General features: G+C 45.4%; 1 protein-coding gene across 3 annotated transcripts in view; it reads left to right on the forward strand.

Moving 5' to 3' along the window:
* LOC134206095 (uncharacterized) overlaps positions 1-23,220 on the forward strand; it is a 175,001-nt gene that overhangs the window by 135,720 nt on the left and 16,061 nt on the right. For all 3 annotated transcript variants that reach the window (XM_062681791.1, XM_062681792.1, XM_062681793.1), the window contains one exon: positions 10,186-10,493. In XM_062681791.1, coding sequence (XP_062537775.1) covers positions 10,445-10,493 — 49 coding nt within the window. In that variant the 5' untranslated portion in view covers positions 10,186-10,444. The remainder of the gene's footprint in view (positions 1-10,185; positions 10,494-23,220) is intronic.

The raw sequence follows: 23,220 nt of genomic DNA on the forward strand, positions 1-23,220 counted from the left end.
AAATGATTCGCAACTCGCGCTCTCGTGTGGGATGGACGACTTGATGGAGGACCAGCTCGTCCGACGACGGAGAACGCTTTGACAGGTTTAAATTGAAAAACCTGCCCACTCACGGTCGACATGCCGCTGCGTTTAGGAAATCGATTATCATGATTTGGAAAATGTTTGATGGAGAAGGCTCAAGTCAAAAGCTAATCATTTGATGCCAGACAAATGAATCAATAAGCTAGCTGATGGATTATCTCATAAAAAATAACCAAAAACTTTGTACACGTGATTATAGCAATTTCAACGTTTTCTATTTTGGGAATGCTTTCAAAGGTTTAAAAAACAATCTTTAATTGGTTAACCACATTGACATTACCTTCAGCAAAAAAGATACCCCAACACCATGCGACCCCGAAGGTTTTCACTTAAAAACTTTTCAGAGCGTGAAGCTCGTTCACTCCTGATGAATTCCTGGAGCGAAGACCCCTCGCTGGCACAGGCGGATTATTCCACCGGGGCAACTGTCGAGTGCTTTTGTTTGTCACTCCATCGCCTTCTCCCCGCGACTGACTGCGACGGATGATGACGGCTACGACGAAGATGACGACCGGCGTGACAGTTCGTTGAAGCGAATAATTTCGTTATTCTTGATATGGTTATAAAAGGTTTTTTCATTGTTGGCGAAAGATGGAATATACAGATTGTCATCTGTGCATGTTTTATTTTTATTTTTTCATAAACTCCATAGCGATTGCGATCATCCAAGCGAGACCCTTTCAAAAGATGTGATGCTTTTTCTGTGTCGTTCTTCCAAATGCTTGATATGTTCGATTGGATTTGAGACTCTCTTTGATGCGATGATTGCATTTATTCGAATTCATACTTTCATGAGCAGATATGTTTGATATTGGATGGTCTCAATTTGGCAGAACAAGCAATTCCCAGTCGAAGATACTAGCACTTCATCGCATGAATACAAACTAACCGAGTGAAATAGGAAAAAAAACTCCAATTTAAAATAAAATATTGAAGGTTGAAATGCAGTCGGTGCTGGTTCCTGAAGGGTCACTTCGAAGAAACAGGTGCCACAATGATTTTTTGTTCTGATATAACCTGCGTAAGGAAATCCTGCTAGGAGAGTTAGTCAGTAGGCGCAGTTTTATGCACCGGGACAAACTTTGAGGGAATCTACAAAGCTACAAAGTGACACATCTGTGTTTCTTCGGAAAGAGGTTCCGAGCCACTTGGAAGGAGGCTTCCGAGCCTCTTGAAAGGAGGCTTCCGAGCCTCTTGAAAATACGCTTCCGAGCCTCTTGAAAGGAGACTTACGAGGCTCTTGAAAGGAGGCTTCCAAGCCTCTTGAAAGGAGGCTTCCGAGCCTCTTGAAACGAGGCTTCCGAGCCTCTTGAAAGGAGGCTGAGCCTCTTGAAAGGAGGCTTCTGAGCCTCTTGAAAGGAGGCTTCTGAGCTCTTGAAAGGAGGCTTCCTGAGCCTCTTGAAAGGAGGCTCTGAGCCTCTTGAAAGGAGGCTTCTGAGCCTCTTGAAAGGAGGCTTCTGAGCCTCTTGAAAGGAGGCTTCTGAGCCTCTTGAAAGGAGGCCTGAGCCTCTTGAAAGGAGGCTTCTGAGCCTCTTGAAAGGAGGCCTGAGCCTCTTGAAAGGAGGCTCTGAGCCTCTTGAAAGGAGGCTCTGAGCCTCTTGAAAGGAGGCTTCCTGAGCCTCTTGAAAGGAGGCTCTGAGCCTCTTGAAAGGAGGCTTCTGAGCCTCTTGAAAGGAGGCTTCTGAGCCTCTTGAAAGGAGGCTTCTGAGCCTCTTGAAAGGAGGCTCTGAGCCTCTTGAAAGGAGGCCTGAGCCTCTTGAAAGGAGGCTCTGAGCCTCTTGAAAGGAGGCTTCCAAGCCTCTTGAAAGGAGGCTTCCAAGCCTCTTGAAAGGAGGCTTCTGAGACTCTTGAAAGGAGGCTCTGAGCCTCTTGAAAGGAGGCCTGAGCCTCTTGAAAGGAGGCCTGAGCCTCTTGAAAGGAGGCTTCTGAGCCTCTTGAAAGGAGGCTGAGCCTCTTGAAAGGAGGCCTGAGCCCTCTTGAAAGGAGGCTTCTGAGCCTCTTGAAAGGAGGCTCTGAGCCTCTTGAAAGGAGGCCTGAGCCTCTTGAAAGGAGGCTTCTGAGCCTCTTGAAAGGAGGCTTCTGAGCCTCTTGAAAGGAGGCTTCTGAGCCTCTTGAAAGGAGGCTTCTGAGCCTCTTGAAAGGAGGCTTCTGAGCCTCTTGAAAGGAGGCTTCTGAGCCTCTTGAAAGGAGGCTTCTGAGCCTCTTGAAAGGAGGCCTGAGCACCTTGAAAGGAGGCTTCCTGAGCCTCTTGAAAGGAGGCTTCTGAGCCTCTTGAAAGGAGGCTCTGAGCCTCTTGAAAGGAGGCTTCTGAGCCTCTTGAAAGGAGGCTTCTGAGCCTCTTGAAAGGAGGCCTGAGCCTTTGACAGCAGGCTTCTGAGCCTCTTGACAGGAGGCTTCTGAGCCTCTTGACAGGAGGCTTCTGAGGCCTCTTGACAGGAGGCTTTGAGCCTCTTGACAGGAGGCTTCCGAGCCTCTTGACAGGAGGCTTCCGAGCCTCTTGACAGGAGGCTTCCGAGCCTTTTGACAGGAGGCTTCCGAGCCTCTTGACAGGAGGCTTCCGAGCCTCTTGACAGGAGGCTTCCGAGCCTTTTGACAGGAGGCTTCCGAGCCTTTTGACAGGAGGCTTCCGAGCCTTTTGACAGGAGGCATCCGAGCCTTTTGAAAGGAGGCTTATGAGCCTCTTGGCAGGAGGCTTCCGAGCCTCTTGGCAGGAGGCTTCCGAGCCTCTTGGCAGGAGGCTTCCGAGCCTCTTGAAAGGAGGCTTCTTAGTCTCTTGAAAGGAGGCTTCTTAGTCTCTTGAAAGGAGGCTTCTGAGCCTCTTGACAGGAGGCTTCTGAGCCTCTTGACAGGAGGCTTCTGAGCCTCTTGACAGGAGGCTTCTGAGCCTCTTGACAGGAGGCTTCTGAGCCTCTTGACAGGAGGCTTCTGAGCCTCTTGACAGGAGGCTTCTGAGCCTCTTGACAGGAGGCTTCTGAGCCTCTTGACAGGAGGCTTCTGAGCATCTTGACAGTAGGCTTCCGAACCTTTTGACAGGAGGCTTCCGAGCCTTTTGACAGGAGGCTTCCGAGCTATTTGACAGGAGGCATCCGAGCCTTTTGAAAGGAAGCTTACGAGCCTCTTGACAGGAGGCTTCCGAGCCTCTTGGCAGGAGGCTTCCGAGCCTCTTGACAGGAGGCTTCCGAGCCTCTTGACAGGAGGCTTCCGAGCCTCTTGACAGGAGACTTTTGAGCCTCTTGACAGGAGACTTCCGAGCCTCTTGAAAGGAGGCTTCCGAGCCTCTTGACAGGAGGCTTCCGAGCCTCTTGAAAGGAGGCTTCCGAGCCTCTTGAAAGGAGGCTTCTGAGCCTCTTGACAGGAGGCTTCCGAGCCTCTTGACAGGAGGCTTCCGAGCCTCTTGACAGGAGGCTTCCGAGCCTCTTGACAGGAGGCTTCCGAGCCTCTTGACAGGAGGCTTCCGAGCCTCTTGAAAGGAGGCTTCCGAGCCTCTTGGAAGGAGGCTTCCGAGCCTCTTGGAAGCAGACATCATGCACGCGTACAAAAAAGAATGAGATTGAGCAACGACTGCTACGCGCACATTATCATTGGTGAGTCGCATAGAGACATCTCAATGCGATCAGCTCACGCGCTGTTTGCAAACAACAGCGGAGGTGCGTAAAACAGCGGGATATTTTCATTCAATAATATCGTCGCCTAAGGAACGCTAACTATGCATTCCTAGCGCATTAGATGAGTCTCATGAGACGTACATTGAAAAATGCTCACTTAGTTATTTCATGCGCGCGCTAGCTTCTCTCGTCGCACTAAATCGGTGCTACGTGAGCTTTTGTAGCTCATGGCACACTGTCTCATCCATGTATACACGAGAATTAAGAGACTCTGCTTGGAAGGAGGCTTCCGAGCCTCTTGGAAGGAGGCTTCCGAGCCTCTTGGAAGGAGGCTTCCGAGCCTCTTGGAAGGAGGCTTCCGAGCCTCTTGGAAGGAGGCTTCCGAGCCTCTTGGAAGGAGGCTTCCGAGCCTCTTGGAAGGAGGCTTCCTGAGCCTCTTGGAACGAGGCTGCTGAGCCTCTTGGAAGGAGGCTTCTGAGCCTCTTGGAAGGAGGGTTCTGAGCCTCTTGGAAGGAGGCTTCTGAGCCTCTTGGGAGGAGGCTTCTGAGCCTCTTGGGAGGAGGCTTCTGAGCCTCTTGGAAGGAGGCTTCTGAGCCTCTTGGAAGGAGGCTTCCGAGCCTCTTGGAAGGAGGCTTCCGAGCCTCTTGGAAGGAGGCTTCCGAGCCTCTTGGAAGGAGGCTTCCTGAGCCTCTTGGAAGGAGGCCTGAGCCTCTTGGAAGGAGGCTTCTGAGCCTCTTGGAAGGAGGCCTGAGCCTCTTGGAAGGAGGCTTCTGAGCCTCTTGGAAGGAGGCTTCTGAGCCTCTTGGAAGGAGGCTTCTGAGCCTCTTGGAAGGAGGCTTCCGAGCCTCTTGGAAGGAGGCTTCCAGGCCTCTTGGAAGGAGGCCTGAGCCTCTTGGAAGGAGGCTTCTGAGCCTCTTGGAAGGAGGCTTCTGAGCCTCTTGGAAGGAGGCTTACGAGCCTCTTGGAAGGAGGCTTCTGAGCCTCTTGGAAGGAGGCTTCTGAGCCTCTTGGAAGGAGGCTTCTGAGCCTCTTGGAAGGAGGCTTCTGAGCCTCTTGGAAGGAGGCTCTGAGCCTCTTGGAAGGAGGCTTCTGAGCCTCTTGGAAGGAGGCCTGAGCCTCTTGGAAGGAGGCTTGAGCCTCTTGGAAGGAGGCTTGAGCCTCTTGGAAGGAGGCTTCTGAGCCTCTTGGAAGGAGGCTTCTGAGCCTCTTGGAAGAAGGCTTCCGAGCCTCTTGAAAGGAGGCTTCCAAGCCTCTTGGAAGGAGGCTTCTGAGCCTCTTGGAAGGAGGCTTCTGAGCCTCTTGGAAGGAGGCTTCTGAGCCTCTTGGAAGGAGGCTTCCGAGCCTCTTGGAAGGAGGCTTCCGAGCCTCTTGGAAGGAGGCTTCCGAGCCTCTTGGAAGGAGGCTTCCGAGCCTCTTGAAAGGAGGCTTCCGAGCCTCTTGAAAGGAGGCTTCCGAGCCTTTTGAAAGGGAAAAAAACCCTCATGCTTCTCAAATTCAGACTTTAGATAATGGGCTTCCAAACTGTGTGTCACGACCCCCAGAGGGGTCGTGGGCTGTTAAGTGGTGGGTTGCGAAAGACAAATCTCTACCAGCTTTTAGATTTGGGTCTAAGTAATAATTGGATGATTAGAGAACAACAAACAATTGCCTTATTTTGTTTAACGATATTTGGGCAAGTAGAATGAAGTCCAATACAAGTCTAAACCCTGAATCCAATCCTAAACCAATCTTAATTCAATCCAAATCAAGTTCAAACCCAATTCAAATCCAAATCTTATTAAAATCCAATCCACATTTATTCCTAATCAAATCTAAATCCAATCCAAATCTAATTAAAATCCAATCCTAATCAAAACGAAATCCAATCCGAATCCAATTTAAATCAATTCCAAATCTAATTCGAATCCAATCCAAATCTAACCCAAATTCAATTCAAATCCCATCGAAATCTAATTTAAAAAAATCCACGAGATTTTATCAAATACAATGATGGGATATAAAGCAATTTACTATGATTTTTTAAATCTAATGCAAACTCATTTTTATCTATTTTTTTTAAATCAATGCATTTGGTACCTGTTGGGTTGCAAACAATATGGTATTCTGCTAGGTGGGTTGCATATCTAAAAAGTTTGGGAACCTCTGCTTTAGATTATAGTTCAGAAGCATATTTTTTTACATATTATTCAAAAGGTTTTGTTTTTCAATTTGGCAATTCGATTTGTCCTTCTGATGTTTTGTCCCGCAACTCTTTAAAGACTGTGCTGGTTATGGATGGCAGGATTCAATTGGCATAATTCTACTGATCACAAAGTTTTAAAATGAAAAACTACACACCTGTCAAACCATTATCGATAGGTTTTGGTTGGAATTCGGAATGCATCCGGCATTATATATTTTTGGCCGAGGTACCCCCTGGGGACTGAGAAGGTACCTCCAGGGATACCTGTACTCCAAGTTAAGAACCGCTTCTCTAGGAGAAGCCAGATAAAGCTATACTGCCGCTAACCGCAAGTCAGACTTATCTGAATATGGAAGCCATATCCAGATAAGTCTGACTTGCGGTTAGCGGCAGTATAATCACCGCCAAATAGTTCACCCCATAACCTTAGGACAACTATGATATTACATTACGGAAATCGATGACGTGGCGCAGAATGCTATCAACAAAGACAGGCCGCCTAATAAAATTTTGAAAATAAAGCTTCATGGACTGTACTCTACTATATCGAAAGTTAGGTCAGCGAACAGGAATGGACGTTGGGAAACTCTAATTAAAGCATACACCCAACCGGCGGTTGTTAGATTTTCTAACAATTCTGTATAAGAATCTACCAAAACCTGTATAAGAACTGGGCATATGCGAAATTGTTAGATTCTTATACAAAAAATGTAAGCTCTCAAACAAATATTGTTAGAAAAGCTTTCAAAATTGTTAGATTCTTATACAACACTTGTATAAGAATCTAACAATATCGCATATGCCCAGTTCTTATACATGTTTTGGTATAATCTTATACAGAATTGTTTCAAAATCCAACAATCGCCGGTTGGGTGTAGAAGTATATTTAGGGAAGTCCTGACGATTTGAAAGATTTGAAGATTATAAATGCAACAACGAATTCTTTGATTGATCAAAACGACAGACACATTAGAATCAACATAGCAAAACAAAACATTACAGAAGAACTCAATTCTTTGCTTAAATATAAGGAAAACAGGGACTCTATAAATCTCCTAGCCTGGAGAAACATCTCCAGCAGCCGCATCATCAGCCCTCGCGAGCTTATCACCGCCAAACAATTCCTTTTCCACGATGGCCTCAAAACAGTATGGAAGTATATATTTTGAACATCACCAGTGTTTACGTAATTTACAGAAAGGACATCTATACCCTCAAAATCCCAAGGGAAAAATGTTATCCACAAACTAAACTTTATTGGACCAACAGTACAGAATAATATCAAAATTGAACTGCAAATTACTATCGACGGACCAACACCCTATCTTTCAAAAACTCCATGTTCCAAAGCTCTAGCATGCAAATAGAACCAATAACGACGGAGTGCATCCAACAGCTGACTATCGGAAACCCAGTCTATTGCAACGTGAAACGAACGTATGGCAAAAATTTTATCAAAAGAGTGGACGACGCAAACATTGTGGTTAATGTAGTGTATAAGATCAAGATTACAAAGCTATCAGGAATAAAACAAAATTGATTCTCTTTACTAAAACGTGGTTTTTGAATTACTTAATTTCCAATTAGAATATACTCTTCTGTGAAGTATTTCTAACGCACGTGTAGCGAACTATTTTAGAATGCGAGAAAATTGCATCCAAACCACAATCCACTAAATATTTTAGAATGATCGTGTAGAAGAGAAGTAACACTCAGTTTGCTGAGCATTGTAGTAACGAACGGTCGAGTCTGAAACACTTGGCCGGGTCACGACAATGGCGCAGTCGATAGGATTAGAACGAGAATATTTCTCTAAGGTTCAAGGATATATAGCTATCTAGTTATTATTTGTTTATTACAAACCTTAAGAGTAGAGGATGGGAATAATGTAGTGTATAAGATCAAGATTACAAAACTATCAGGAATAAAACAAAATTTGGTTTTTGAATTACTTAATTTCCAATTAGAATATACTCTTCTGTGAAGTATTTCTAACGTGCCATCTTTTTTGCACCATTTTTCTGTCAACCGGCCTACTCCTCTGCCCTTCCGTCAGGGAGCCTACCGGGAGACGCTAGTTCAATTTTTATTTTGTGCTTTTCTTTTGTTTTGCACCATTTTCTTTGCACTCTTTTAATTATTTGATATCACCTACTTTACCTGATTCCAATGACACCAATATTCCGACATCATCAACAGGGAGCACAATCAAAATTAAAAAAAAAATAACGGTTCTAATTCTACCGACTTCGCCATTGTCGTGACCCGACCGAGTGTTTCAGACTCGACCGTTCGTCACTACAATGCTCAGCAAACTGAATGTCACTTCTCTTCTACACAATCATTCTAAAGTATTTACACAGTGGATTGAATGCAATTTTCTCGCATTCTAAAATAGTTCGCTACACGTGCGTTAGAAATACTTCACAGAAGAGTATATTCTAATTGGAAATTAAGTAATTCAAAAACCACGTTTTAGTAAAGAGAATCAATTTTGTTTTATTCCTGACAGCTTTGTAATCTTGATCTTATACTTCTTCTTCTTCTTCTTCTTCTTCTTCTTCTTATTGGCATTACATCCCTACACTGGGACATTGCCGCCTCGCAGTTTCTTCTTCTTCTTATTGGCATTACATCCCCACACTGGGACAGAGCCGCCTCGCAGCTTAGTGTTCATTATTTTCGCTTCCACAGTTATTAACTGCGAGGTTTCTAAGCCAGGTTACCATTTTTGCATTCGTATATCATGAGGCCAACACGATGATACTTTTATGCCCAGGGAAGTCGAGACAATTTCCAATCCGAAAATTGCCTAGACCGGCACCGGGAATCGAACCCAGCCACCCTCAGCATGGTCTTGCTTTGTAGCCGCGCGTCTTACCGCACGGCTAAGGAGGGCCCTTGATCTTATACACTACAGTTAACACCGCAAATCTTCTCATGTCATAGAACTGTTGAGCTCAGGAACGTAAACTACAACTTAATTTCATAAATCGCCTCCCATTGGAGCTTTTTCAGGTTAGGCTGCGCAAGTAGTAGTAAGTAGTCGATAAGTGAAGCACGCGGAAATAAAGTGTTATAAAGTTTATGATATTGGAAACGACTGGAAATAGTTTTTTTGTGGAAATTTTTCGTTTTTTAAGACTGAGATAGCCAAAATTTCCACGTTATAAAGTTTAGTTTTCAAAAACTCGTTCTTTTCAAAGAAATCCCTAGCTCTGTATATACAAATCTACCGAAACGGTATGAATAAAGACAGGGTCTCCAGTAGCCTTGCGAACAAAGGCGTAGGATTGTCAATCCGGAGAGTTCGATTCTCGGTCCGTTCTAGGATGTTTTCGGGTTGGAAGTTTTCTCGACACCCTGGGCATAGTGTATCCATTGTACTTGCGTCACAAGATACATACTTACGCAATGGCGGGCATAGAAAATCTAAAGCTAATAGAATACTAAGTTTAAAAGCAGGCCAAATTCCATTTGGAATGAAGAGCCATTGAAGAAGAAGAAAGACAAAAAACAACATTATCGCCAAATAAATAAATTGTGGTCAAATTTACTACATCTGACCCAGTGACCCACTGGAATAACAGAAAGGAGGACTCATCACAAGACCCAACATATCTAGACCAACATTTGAAAAGGGCGTAACAGCCATAATTTATTCCTCCTAATTCCTCGTCTACATATATAGCTATATATGTAGATAAAGAATCAGAAGTAATAAATGTTGGCTGTTACGCCTTTTTCAAATATTAGTCTAGATATATTCGGAATGGTTATCCAACCAGGTCGATTAGATGAAAAAATAACGAAATGGCAGCAATTTGATTTCTTTCTTCACTTGGGCCGATTGTTGCCAATGATTGTTCGGCGATCAACAAATCACATATAGTGACATGGCCGTAATCCAGAGCAATATGTCCCAATACTCCCAATGACATTCAAACATCCGCTTCAGTAAGTCAAAAGGTGATAGGAAAGTTAAATGAAATCAAATTACAAACGTAAATTCTCTCCTCAGAGGCCACTAATTTATCTTTGAGATCCTTTTTATCATCCAGAAGAAACGCCCTTTCGAGATGCTTCCGTTAAAGATCGTAAGCCTGAGATGGAAAGGCGTGACGTTCGACCTCATTCTCGCAAGCCAAGTAAATCCTGTCGCTCGACCTACCTTGCGGTATAATTGAATTTGTGTGCAAATTGAAATGTTTCTCCCTTTTGTACAAACGCCTTCCTGTCTTAAAACTAATTCTCTTTCACATTTAGTGCAACTTCTCATCTCCGTTCTGTTTCCTCTTTAACTTTTTTTTGCAGACTCCACCGATAGAACGCCCACGAACAGGTGAATCAAATGCCATCGGCGGCGGTGCAGCTTTGGGTCGTTCATAGGATAATGCCAATCAAATAATTGTCGGCCGACGCGGAGCGGTGCTGGTTGGAGGACAAAGTGGCTCGAAAGGAAGCAGCAGCTGTAGCAGCCGGGAGGCAAACCGCCAAACTGTGGTCGTTCGGCGTGGGTGGGCATCATCACGCGGCGGTTGCACCCAGAAGAAGACATAATTCAATCTCCAAAATGACACTATACTGGTGGAAGCACTGGTTCTGGATTACCGTGTGGGGAGGTGAGTTGGAGTTTTATTACTTGGAACCTATTTGGAACCAGGGGCCCTCCTTAGTCGTGTGGTAAGACGCGCGGCTACAAAGCAAGACCATGCTGAGGGTGACTGGGTTCGATTCCCTGTGCCGGTCTAGACAATTTTCGGATTAGAAATTGTCTCGACTTCCCTGGGCATAAAAGTATCATCGTGTTAGCCTCATGATATACGAATGCAAAAATGGTAACTTGCCTTAGATTCCTCGCAGTTAATAACTGTGGAAGTGCTTAATGAACACTAAGCTGCGAGGCGGCTCTGTCCCAGTGTGGGGATGTAATGCCAATAAGAAGAAGAAGAAGATCATTCACTAGTCCACCCGGCAGACGTTGTCCTGTATACTAGGCGAAAATTCGCGTTGTGAACTGCCCATGTGAAATTTCCATACGAATCTTTAATTTAGTTTTTCACGATTTACTCAACTCTACTCGTAATTTTCATCTGAGGAAATATCATATAAATCTGTCGGAAACGATAACGAACATATCTGCTGGATGATTGAAGAAAATCCAACCAATCGTTTTTGAGTTATGCGGATACGAACACAGACCATTGCATTTTTATATAGATTGATAGATAGATAGATTAATTAGACACTGTTGTTTCATAAGGACGAATGTCGCAAACGTAAACAATGCCTTTTCCTGCAAATTCCTCAACAACTAGGACCACTCACAGCTACCAAATATTTGGAACTGCTGTCGCTCCGCGTCTTCTACCGAACGGAAGTGGAAAATACCATCAGAAATCTCTAATCTTCCTGAAATCGGCAGAAGAAGTCAATGTTTACGTTTGCGACTTTCGCACTTATAAAACAACAATGTCGAGATTAATTTCCACATGATAGTTAGGTTCCTGTCAGTGTTTGCAGCAATCGCTCTCATTAAATAATGAACAACGATAGAAAGGCAAAAACTGCTCCGAATCATAACAAGCCATGATAGAAAGTTCATCAAACTTGCATACAAGTGCGAAAAAACAGAATCGGATGGACAGCCCCTACAGAGAAGTGATAATTCTCGCTTTGTGTACGCTCTTTTTGTGTTTGGGATAGTTGTGTAGAACAAGTTGAAATACATCATCAGAACCAGTGCTCCCAGCGTTCGGGCAGCGAATCAACCATTTGTCTTTACAATACATGGTTCGAAGCCTGATCTCTCCATTCTCGGGTGCACACACGCTCGCCAAATCGTAGTACGCACAAGCACGTGTCTTTTGAATACTCCAAGTGGTTGCAAGTCCTCCTCGAGCATGGTCCAAGTCTCATGTCCATAGAGAGCCACTAGTCTTGCATCTATCGTTTTGTACAAGGAACATTTGGTGAATAGTTTCCGACCACAGTTCTTTTTGGAACCCGTAGTAGGCCCGACTTCCACAGAAGATGCGCCTTCGAATTTAACGACTAACATTATTATCAGCCGTTAGCAAGCATCAAAGGTAGACGAATTCATCGACCACCTCGAAAGTATCCCCGTCTATCGTAAAACTGCTTCCCAGGCGGGTCCTGTCGATCTCGGTTCCACCTTCTTGCATGTACTTTGTCGACGACGCACTCACCACCAGTCCAACTTTTGTTGTTTCATGTTTCAGGCGGGTGCACAGCACCTTTGCAGACAATGTCCATTAGACTGGCCCAGGAAACAAAAAGTTGTCAAATTCCACGGGGCACCCCCCAGGATTGTGTCTTTTGGTGAGAAAACCAATCTCTCAAAATTTCAGCTCAATCGCTTGTGCATAAGCTGTAAAATGTTCGGCCGACAATGTCCATGTGATCCGCGAAACAAATAAATTGACTTAATCTGTTGAAAATCGTACCCCGGCTGTTACACCCGGCTCTCCGCATGACACCTTCTAGCGCAATGTTGAACAGGCACGAAAATCCATCACCTTGTCATAGTCCCCGGCGCGATTTGAACGAACTGGAGTGTTCGCCAGAAATCTACACACAGTTTTGCACACCATCCACCGTTGCTTTGATCAGTCAGGGAAGCTGTTCTCGTCCATAATTTTCCATAGCTTTATGCGGTCTATACTCTCGTAGGCCGCCTTGAAATCAAAGAACAGATGATGCGTTGGGACCTGGTATTCACGGCATTTTTGAAGGATTTGCCGTACAGTAAAGATCTGGTCCATTGTCGAGCGGCCGTCAACTGAGCCAGCTTTATAACTTCCCACGCACTCATTCACTATTGGTGACAGACGTCGGAAGATGATGTGGGATATCGCTTTGTAGGCGGCATTAAGGATGGTGATCGCTCGAAAGTTCTCACACTCCAGCTTGTTGCCTTTCTTGTAGATGGGGCATATAACCCCTTCCTTCCACTCTTCCGGTACTGATCAGTTTCCCAGATTCTGACTATCAGTTTGTGCAGGCAAGTGGCCAGCTTTTCCGGGCCCATCTTTATGAGCTCAGCTCCGATACCATCCTTACCAGCTTTACCTGTTGGATGGCATCCTTAACTTCCCTCAAGGTGGGGGCTGGTTGGCTTCCGTCGTCCGCTAAAGTGATGTAGTCATCTCCTCCGCTGCCCTGACTTTCGCTGCCTGTACACTCAGCGCCATTCAAATGTTTCTCGTAGTGCTGCTTCCACCTTTCGATCACCACACGTTCGTCCGTCAAGATGCTCCCATCCTTATCCCGGCACATTTCGGCTCGCGGCACGAAGCCTTTGCGGGATGCGTTGAGCTTCTGATAGAACTTGCGTGTTTCTTGAGAACGGCACAGCTGTTCCATCTTCTCGCACTCCGCTTCTTCCAGGCGGCGTTTTTTCTTCTGAAAAAGGCGGGTCTGCTTCCGTCTGTAACGTTCCACGTTCTGCGTCCTTCTCCTCCAGAATCTGTCTGCACTCTTCGTCAAACCAATCGTTCCGTTGACTTCGTCCCACACACCCAACGTTGTTATCCGCTCGTCGTTAATGACGGCTTTGACTGTATTCCAGCAGTCCCCAAAGTGAGCCCCATCGACCTCACCTTCTTCCGGCAACGCTGCCTCGAGATGCTGTGCGTATGCAGTGGCGCCATCAATGTTGATGACGTATAGTTTTGGGCGCAGTTTAACCATCACCAGATGGTGGTCAGAGTTGATGTTAGCGCCACGATATGTCCTGACGTCGATAATGTCGGAGAAGTACCGTTGCAGTTGAAGAACCGGCCTTTGAACCTCAACCTGCACATTCTTTCAGTGATCGGCCACCTCCCGATCACGCACCTTTGCGTATCGCCCATCACTATGAAAGCTGTTCCCAGCTCGTGTGTGTTGCCGAAGCTGTGGTAGATGGTATGATTACCTCTAAAAGTTCGCACCATTGATCCCTTCCAACAAACCTCCTGCAGCGCTACGATGCCGAATCCACGGTCCTTCAGTACATCGGCGAGTATGCGTGTGCTTCCGATGAAGTTGAGAGATTTGCAGTTCCACGAATCGAGTTTCCAATCGCTAGTCCATTTTCGCATCAGTGGTCTTCGTCGATGGTTCCGATCCGTACTCTCTTGTTGATTGTTCGTTGCGTATGTTTTTTTAAAGGCTGGCTTGCAGGGCCTGACACCAAACCCCCTAAATTTCCGGAGGACCATTCCTCCTTATTCTCGGTGGACCATGGTGCACAGTTTCACTTAGAGTCCCTCGCTGGCACAGCAGTGGGCTCTGCTAAATCCCTCCCAAAAACCACAAGTGTCCATAAGTAGACTCTATCAAAGCAACTGTGTGCCGCTTCAAAAGCACAAGCCCAGGGAGTGCCACTGGCACATCAGGGTTGATCCCAGTAAGACCCTGATTATGGTATACTGGTTGCGTGTTATTGGACTTTGTCTCTGGATATTGAAATATTGTGAACGCGAGGGCTGGTAGTCTGGTTATTCTATTCTCTTAGTAAGGCCGGGTGACACCGACCTGAAACGGCGAATGGGCTAATGGCCAGGCTGTCTTCCGTCCCCTGAAACCGTGGCGGGCCTTGTAGCACGCGGTACAATCCTGTCGCTCAGCTGGTAGCTGAGTGGGAGTAGGCTCAGATGCTCTTTCCTGACTAGCGCTGATCTGGCTCTGAACACGAAAGTGTCAACCCTCGCATGGCCTCCCTGCATGCCGCAAGGTATGTATAGATAACCATGGGATCGCGAAGGCGACTACACCAGCAGGATTCGACAGCAGCCGCAAGGGGGACCCAACAGAAATGATTCCAGCAAAAACCAAAATTTCGAGGGAGGCAGGTGAGGCGAATGGCGGGAAGGAGAACCCTTTCGCCAGGCGCAGTGGCCTTGATCGGTCACCCCAAAGGTCGCCGGGGGGAGGCGATGGTGAAGCTCGTGGTGGGTCAGACGAGGTGCCGGTCGATGTTAAAATGGACGGCCCCACTCTGACCAGGGTCATAAACTCGGTGATGACCAACCATGAGGACAGTGGAGGCCAGACCATGGAGGTAATTACGGACGTTTCGGACGTAATTATGTCCTTCCTGGACAACCGAGACTAGTAAGGACTTGAAACTGGCCGTACTGACCCTCTGCGCTCTAGTCGTGGAGGCGAAGTCGGAATGGAAGACCTTGCTGGAAGCCAGTAAGAAGGCTGAGCACAAGATCCGCCTTCTTACGGAAGAGAAGGAGTTGGCGGTGAGCCAAGCGGTGAAGACCTCGAAGGAGGCCGAATTGAAGATTCGCCTCCTTACAGAGGGGAAGCAGCTGGCGGAGAGCCAGACTGCAGAGCTTCAAAGGCGTATGGCAATCAGCGGAGCAACTCCTAAGCTAAGTAAGGTCACGCAGGATGCGGACCTGAAAGCAGAGCGTTAATGAATAAAGCTTCCAATGAATGATTAAATTTGTTATGATTAAATCATTCAACTCTATGATTAAAGATTATGATTAATGATTTATTCATTTTTGTCAATGAATAATGATTATGATTAATGATTAAATTAATTTTTGACAATGATTAACGATTATGATTAATGAATAAAACGTTTGAAGTATGATTAATGATTACCGATCGTGATTAAATGTTCAAACAATATGTGTATGATTAATGATTAACGACCGATATGATTAACGATTAATGATTATGAATAATAAAATTAAATAATTTGCATAGTGATCAATAATCAAGTAACCGTTCGACCAAATTATGTTTTTTACCTTTGAAATTGTATGATTATGATTAAAGAATAATGAATAAAAGCGATGTATGCAATGATTAAAATTGATGATTAATGAATAAACTCAAAACAATCATGAATATGATTAGTGATTATTGATTAAATGCAAAAATCTATGATTAACGATTAGTGATTAATGATTGAATCGTATTTTTTGTATGATTATGATTAATGAATAATGATTAAATAACCCATTATTCATTAATCATGATTAAATCTATGATTAATCACTAATGCTCTGCCTGAAAGTAGCTAAAAAAGCCTCGGTTCGGGCAGTCGAGAGGGTCCGAGTGGATAAGACCGAGAGAAAAATGGTACCTCCGAAAAAGGATGATACCAGAGGATCGCCGGGTGGAGGACCTGCCATGGACGGAGGTCCAAGAAAGGCGAAACGGAGTCGTCAACAGGTCGCAAGGAGAGCGGAGCAGGTCACTGCTAAGAAGGGTAGAGCCCGTGTGAAAAAAGGGTGCGCCTTCCAATGGCAGTGACAAGCGAAAAGACAGAGGCGAAGCGGTTATCGTCAAGACTGACGATAAAAGCTACGCCGATGTCTTAAAGACTTTGAGAGGCAACGAGAAGCTCTCTAGTCTAGGAGGGGATGTCAACTGCATCCGAAGAACGCGGAAAGGCGAAATGATTCTCGTCTTGAAGCGGGATGCTGATCGGAATAGTTCCGAGTATAAAAAGTTGACTGGGTGATGGGGTTCAAGTTAGAGCCCTGTGCCCCATTTTGAACATCCAGTGCAAGGGCATGGATGAGATAACCGAGACTGGAGACCTGGTAGACGCACTGAGAGATCAGTGCAATGTCGAGATCCAGGAATCCGCGATTCGGTTACGCAAAGGCTTTGCGGGAATGCAGGTTGCCTCATTCCAAGTACCTATGGCCGAGGCCTAGAAAGTGCTGGATAAGGTAAAACTGAAGGTGGGCTGGTCGGTGTGCCCAACGTGAGATTATGATACGGACCGCTAGGTTACTATCACACCTTGCGATCGACGGGTGGTGAGGTAACCACCCTTGAAGTCGATGTTTTGTGTATTAACGTCAAGTGCGTTAGCATAGGCGTGAGCGTTCTCAAAACCACTGATCGCGAATTCCTGAGCCCTCCAATGAAGAAACACCTAGCAACCGCCTTTCTCAATGGCAAATGACACAGGAGTATGTCCGTCGCATTTGGAAGCGATGGTCAACCGAATATCTTTCGGGACTGCAACAACGAAATAGATGGACCCATGAGCGCGACAACATTCGCATCGGAACAATGGTGTTAGTTCGTGAAGATAATCTTCCGCCGCAGAAGTGGCGTTTTGGCCGTGTAACTGAAGTATTCCCTGGCAACGACGGTCTCATCCGGGACGTCAACATATGTACGAAAGATGGGATCTACAAAAGGACAATTACACGTTTGTGCGTCTTGCCTATTCCCGACAACCAACTTGTGGACCACGAAGCAGCGTAGTCTCAGCAGTTCGTGGTTCCAGCAACACAAGCGATGTCGGATTCCTCCCGGAGACCTTCCAAGTTAAGTATCTATTTTTGTCGAGAACCTCACCTTCTGCAACCTAACGTCATCCATATTGGCAGGAACCTTGACATCTGGCCATCCCTAGGACGACATTCTGCATTGAGAGGAGCAGCTTATATACATCATCAACAGGGTGTCTACTACCTGGAAAAACCTGGAAAACCTGGAATTATCAGGGAATTCCTGATATAATCAGGGAAATTTCAAAACCCGGTGATCATGGGTGAAATTCTCTCAAAAGAAGCTATTCTTTTTGAAATCTAGGAATTTATTCGGGAAATCAATTAGGGATTGCTTTGTAAATTCTTTTGAGTATCCCCTCGAAATTTTTTAGGAATATTTAAAAATACTAAATTAGTTAGGATTTTTCAAAGCAATTCCTGGAGGAACTTCCGAAGGAATTTCGGGATCAGTTTTTCAAGGAATTATTCAAAGAAATCACTAAAAGAGTGTCCATAAGAATGATTAGCAATTTTCTAAATTATTTCTGGAGGAATTTCCAAGATAAAAATCGAAAAGAATTCCCGGAGGAATTTCAAAACGAATTTCCGGACGATTTTTCGTATGGTTTCTTTAAGAAATTTCCGAATTGTGCCTAACCTGAAGAGATTTAAAAAAAAAGTTTGTAGTCATTTGTGAAGGACTTTTGCTAAAGGAATCCTTTAAAGAATAGCCGAAGGATTCCCGAATGGATTTTTCAAAGGAGTTTCTAAAGGTATTCTCGAAGTATTTCCAAAGAATTCTTAAAAGCAAAATATCCGAAAAAACTCCTCCAAGTGTTTTCTAAAGTTTTCCTTAAGATACTTCTGAATGAGTTCCTAAAAAATCCCAAGAAATAAAAAAAAAATATCTGATGCATTTTCCGAAGGTTTTTGCAGTAAAGCAGTAATAGAACGCTTAATACCCTATTCAGATTACGATTAGATTATTTATCGTAATAAATATCGTGTAAAAGCGGAAAATCAAATGTATGGAGATGGCATCAGGTTGTTGCTTATCATGATATTTATGATCATAAATGGCGTAATCTGAATAGGCTATAACTTGGCCGTTTAACACTTATAGTACCGGTACCTTGGCTGCTAGGTCCAAGCAAACTAGATTTTGGTCAAAAACTAGAACAAACTAGATGTTGGTCACCCGAACAGGTATAAGGACGTTAGGCATGAGTACGTTAGGCATAAATGATGTAGCATTATATGCCCCAAAAACAGCCCATGACATAAGGAAGGTATTATGCCTAACGTCCTTATGCCTAACGTCATGGACCCAGCAATCTCATATTTTTGCATCAACACATTTCCTGAAGGAGTTTTTGTAAGAAGTTCTAAAGGATTTCCTGAAGAAATTCCCAAACATATTTCAGGAACATTTCCTTAAGAAGTTTTCTTAAGTTTCTTTAAACAGCTGAAATTAAATTCAAAGAGATTTCTGATAGAAAACTTAACCAATATCTGAAGAAATCTGCAAAGTATTTTATAAAGGTATTTCCGAGGGATTTTCACAAGACATTTTCGAACAAACACCTAAAGGAACTTAAAAAAAATCGTAAAGGAATCGTCAAATGCATCTCTAAAGGAATTTCTAAAACAATTCTTTTAAATGTTTTCTAAAGTTTTAGAAAAGAAATTTTCAAATTAAATCCGGAGGCTTTTCCGATGGAATTGATGGAGAAATTTTCAAAGGAATACCTGGAGGAATTTCCTATGCGATTCCTGAAGGAATTTTGATTGAATGGCTTAAGCAATTTCTGGGTGAACTTGCGAAGGAATTCCTGGAGGAATTTTTTAAGTAATTTACAACATTGTTTTGTGAAGCCACCAAAATATTCTTTAAAATAATACTTTTCGCAATACTTACTTTTTTAATACTTTACTTTTTTGAATTGATCTTTTGCTATTATTTAATCAGACTAAGGCCGAAGTGGCCTGTGTGGTATATAAGAGTCTTCTCCATTCGGCTCGGTCCATGGCTACACGTCGCCAACCACGCAGTCTACGGAGGGTCCGCAAGTCATCTTCCACCTGATCGATCCACCTTGCCCGCTGCGCACCTCGCCTTCTTGTACCCGTCGGATCGTTGTCGAGAACCATTTTCACCGGGTTACTGTCCGACATTCTGGCTACGTGCCCGGCCCATCGCAGTCGTCCGATTTTCGCGGTGTGAACGATGGATGGTACTCCCAACAGCTGATGCAATTCGTGGTTCATTCGCTTTCTCCACGTACCGTCCGCCATCTGCACCCCACCATAGATGGTACGCAGCACTTTCCTTTCGAAAACTCCAAGTGCGCGTTGGTCCTCCACGAGCATCGTCCAGGTCTCGTGTCCGTAGAGGACTACCGGTCTAATTAGCGTTTTGTAGATTGTCAGTTTGGTACGGCGGCGAACTCTATTCGATCGGAGCGTCTTGCGGAGTCCAAAGTACGTACGATTTCCAGCCACTATGCGTCTCCGAATTTCTCTGCTGGTGTCATTTTCGGCAGTCACCAGTGAGCCCAAGTACACAAATTCTTCTACCACCTCGATTTCGTCACCACCGATGCAAACTCGCGGTGGGTGGCTCACATTGTCTTCTCTTGAACCTCTTCCTATCATGTACTTCGTCTTCGACGTGTTGATGACTAGTCCGATCCGCTTAGCTTCCCTCTTCAGTCTGATGTAGGCTTCCTCCATCTTCTCAAAGTTACGTGCCATAATATCTATGTCGTCGGCGAAACCAAATAGCTGGACGGACTTATTGAAAATTGTACCACTCGTGTTAATCCCTGCTCTTCGTATTACCCCTTCCAAAGCGATGTTGAATAGCAAACACGAAAGACCATCACCTTGCCGTAACCCTCTGCGGGTTACGAAGGGACTCGAGAATGCCCCTGAAACTCGAACTACGCACATCACCCGATCCATCGTCGCTTTGATCAACCGTGTCAATTTATCCGGAAAACCGTGTTCGTGCATTAGCTGCCATAGCTGGTCCCGATCGATTGTATCATATGCGGCTTTGAAGTCGATGAATAGATGATGTGTGGGCACGTTGTATTCGCGGCATTTCTGCAGTACTTGGCGAATGGCGAACACCTGGTCCGTGGTGGAGCGTTCGCCCATAAAACCCGCCTGGTACTGCCCCACGAACTCCCTTGCAGTTGGTGCTAGTCGACGGCATAAAATTTGGGAGAGTACCTTGTAGGCGGCGTTCAGCAATGTGATTGCGCGGTAGTTGCTACAATCCAGCTTATCGCCCTTTTTGTAGATGGGACACACGACACCTTCCATCCACTCCTGCGGCAAAACTTCCTCCTCCCAAATCTTGGTAATGACCCAGTGCAGCGCTCTAGCCAGTGCCTCACCACCGTGTTTAAATAGCTCTCCTGGTAGTTGGTCAACCCCAGGGGCTTTGTTGTTCTTGAGCCGGCCAATCTCCTCCTGGATTTCCTGGAGATCCGGAGCCGGTAGAATTATGTCCTGCGCGCGTTCTCCCACGTCCATCACTATACCGCCATCTTCGTCTGCCACATCGCCATTCAGGTGTTCTTCGTAGTGCTGCCGCCACCTTTGGATCACCTCACGCTCGTTCGTAAGAAGGTTCCCGTTTATGTCCTTACACATATCAGGCTGTGGCACGTGGCCCTTACGTGAACGGTTCAACTTCTCATAAAACTTTCGTGTGTTATTAGCGCGGTACAGTTGCTCCGTCTCTTCACGGTCTCGATTTTCCTGCTGACGCTTTTTTCTCCGGAAAATCGAGTTTTGTCTGTTCCGCGCCTGTTTATATCGTGCCTCGTTCGCCCTCGTGCGGTGTTGCAGCAATCTCGCCCATGCTGCATTCTTCTCTTCTACTAACCGCTCACATTCGCCGTCATACCAGTCGTTTCTCTGATCCGGGGGCACCGTGCCAAGTGCAGCGGTTGCGGTGCTACCAATGGCGGATCGAATATCTCTCCAGCCATCTTCAAGAGACGCTGCGCCTAGCTGTTCTTCCGTTGGGAGTGCCACTTCCAGCTGCTGCGCGTATTCTTGGGCTAGTCTACCGTCTTGTAGCCGCCCAATATTAAGCCGTGGCGTCCGACTTCGGCGCGTGTTGTACACCGTCGAGAGTTTTGAGCACAGGCATACTGCAACGAGGTAGTGGTCGGATCCAATATTCGCACTGCGGTAAGTGCGGACGTTCGTGATGTCGGAGAAGAATTTATCGTCGATTAGAACGTGGTCGATTTGGTTTTCCGTTTCTTGGTTAGGTGATCTCCATGTGGCCTTGTGGATATTTTTGCGGGGAAAGAAGGTGCTTCGGACTACCATTCCGCGGGAGGCTGCGAAGTTTATGCATCGTTGGCCGTTGTCATTCGATACGGTGTGCAGACTATCCGGTCCGATGACCGGTCTATACATTTCCTCCCTTCCTACCTGCGCGTTCATGTCACCGATGACGATTTTGACGTCCCGCAGTGGGCATCCATCGTATGTCTGCTCCAGCTGTGCGTAGAACGCTTCTTTCTCGTCATCGGGTCTCCCTTCGTGTGGGCAGTGCACGTTGATGATGCTATAGTTGAAGAAACGGCCTTTAATCCTCAGCTTGCACATCCTTGCGTTGATTGGCTGCCACCCAATCACGCGTTGGCGCATCTTACCCAGCACTATGAAGCCGGTTCCCAGCTCGTTGGTGGTGCCACAGCTTTGGTAGAAGGTAGCCGCCCGATGCCCGCTTTTCCACACATTCTGTCCTGTCCAGCAAATCTCCTGCAGCGCCACGACGTCGAAGTTGCGGGGATGTAATTCATCGTAGATCATCCTGTCGCAACCTGCGAAACCTAGCGACTTGCAGTTCCATGTTCCAAGCTTCCAATCGTGATCCTTTATTCGTCACCTAGGTCTTTGCCGATTATATCGAGTCGCATTATCTCTTATATTTTTCGTAATTATTGGTTTTCTAGGCGGCTTATTGGGCCTGCGCAAACCTCCTGTCTCGTCGGAGGGCCATCGTGTCAGGGCTGTTTAGCGTCCCACCAAACACCAGGACTTGGGCTTGTGTGCTTTGAGCGGCACACGGTCGCTTTGGCGGAGCCTACTTGCGGATACATGCAGCTTTTAATAGAGGTTTAACAGGGCCCACTGTCAAACCCCACCACATCCTAGGCAGGCGCCACAACTCGCAGATGGCCTGGGGAGGGATCGTCAAGCCCTTGGACATAGTCCCTGCTGCCCCCAATTGATCTTTTGCTGCTAAATCTATATATGGCACGTTTTTTTTTACCTGGAAATTATTGTACAGCAACTGAAAAAAACGGAAAAATCAGGGAATTTTTTTGACAGATAAGTAGACACCCTGATCAAGCAAGGTTTACCGTGTTCCGATCTTTCGAGCGAAACCCATCGTGAAGACAAAACTACCATTTGCCGCAGATATGAATTATAGGGGTTCCATTTTTCCCGGGAATTAACTTCCCGGGAAACGGGAAATAAAATGTTAAATTCCCGGGATTTCCCGGGATCCCGGGAAATAAAACAAATATGTGAAACTAAAAATCGTAACGTGAAATAATAACTTAGGATTAAAATATACTCTCGACTCAAGGAATTGATACTTGCTACATTGTGCAAAAATGATTAAAGAGTTGTTGAAAAGTCTGAAAAATTTTCTCTGTTTAGTTCGTTAAGTGTAACCTTTGTCTGCAAAATGTTCGCTATATCATGAGCATCAGATGGCGAAGTTTTAGCACCTGCTCTTGTTAGAGAGTAAGATCTGCTGTGTCCAGATGATTCCTTGATCCTTCCTTGATATGAAGGAGAAGACAGCTTTGACAAGATTTGTTCTGTTATTGCCGGAAGGTTTCTAACATCAACCATTCTGGTACTCATCCGTATATTTTCTTAATGCAAACAATATTCTGGTCAAATTTGATTTATAATACGAACACTTGAGCACATTTCGCCTTTGAATTTGAAGTGTGTAAGCATTCAATGTATTAAAAGCGATAAAATACTTTCAGACGAGCGTTTTATGGTCGTACCTTAAAAATCCTAACTATCAAAA

This window comes from Armigeres subalbatus, chromosome 1, assembly GCF_024139115.2.
Source record: "Armigeres subalbatus isolate Guangzhou_Male chromosome 1, GZ_Asu_2, whole genome shotgun sequence".
NCBI classification, from domain to species: domain Eukaryota; kingdom Metazoa; phylum Arthropoda; class Insecta; order Diptera; family Culicidae; genus Armigeres; species Armigeres subalbatus.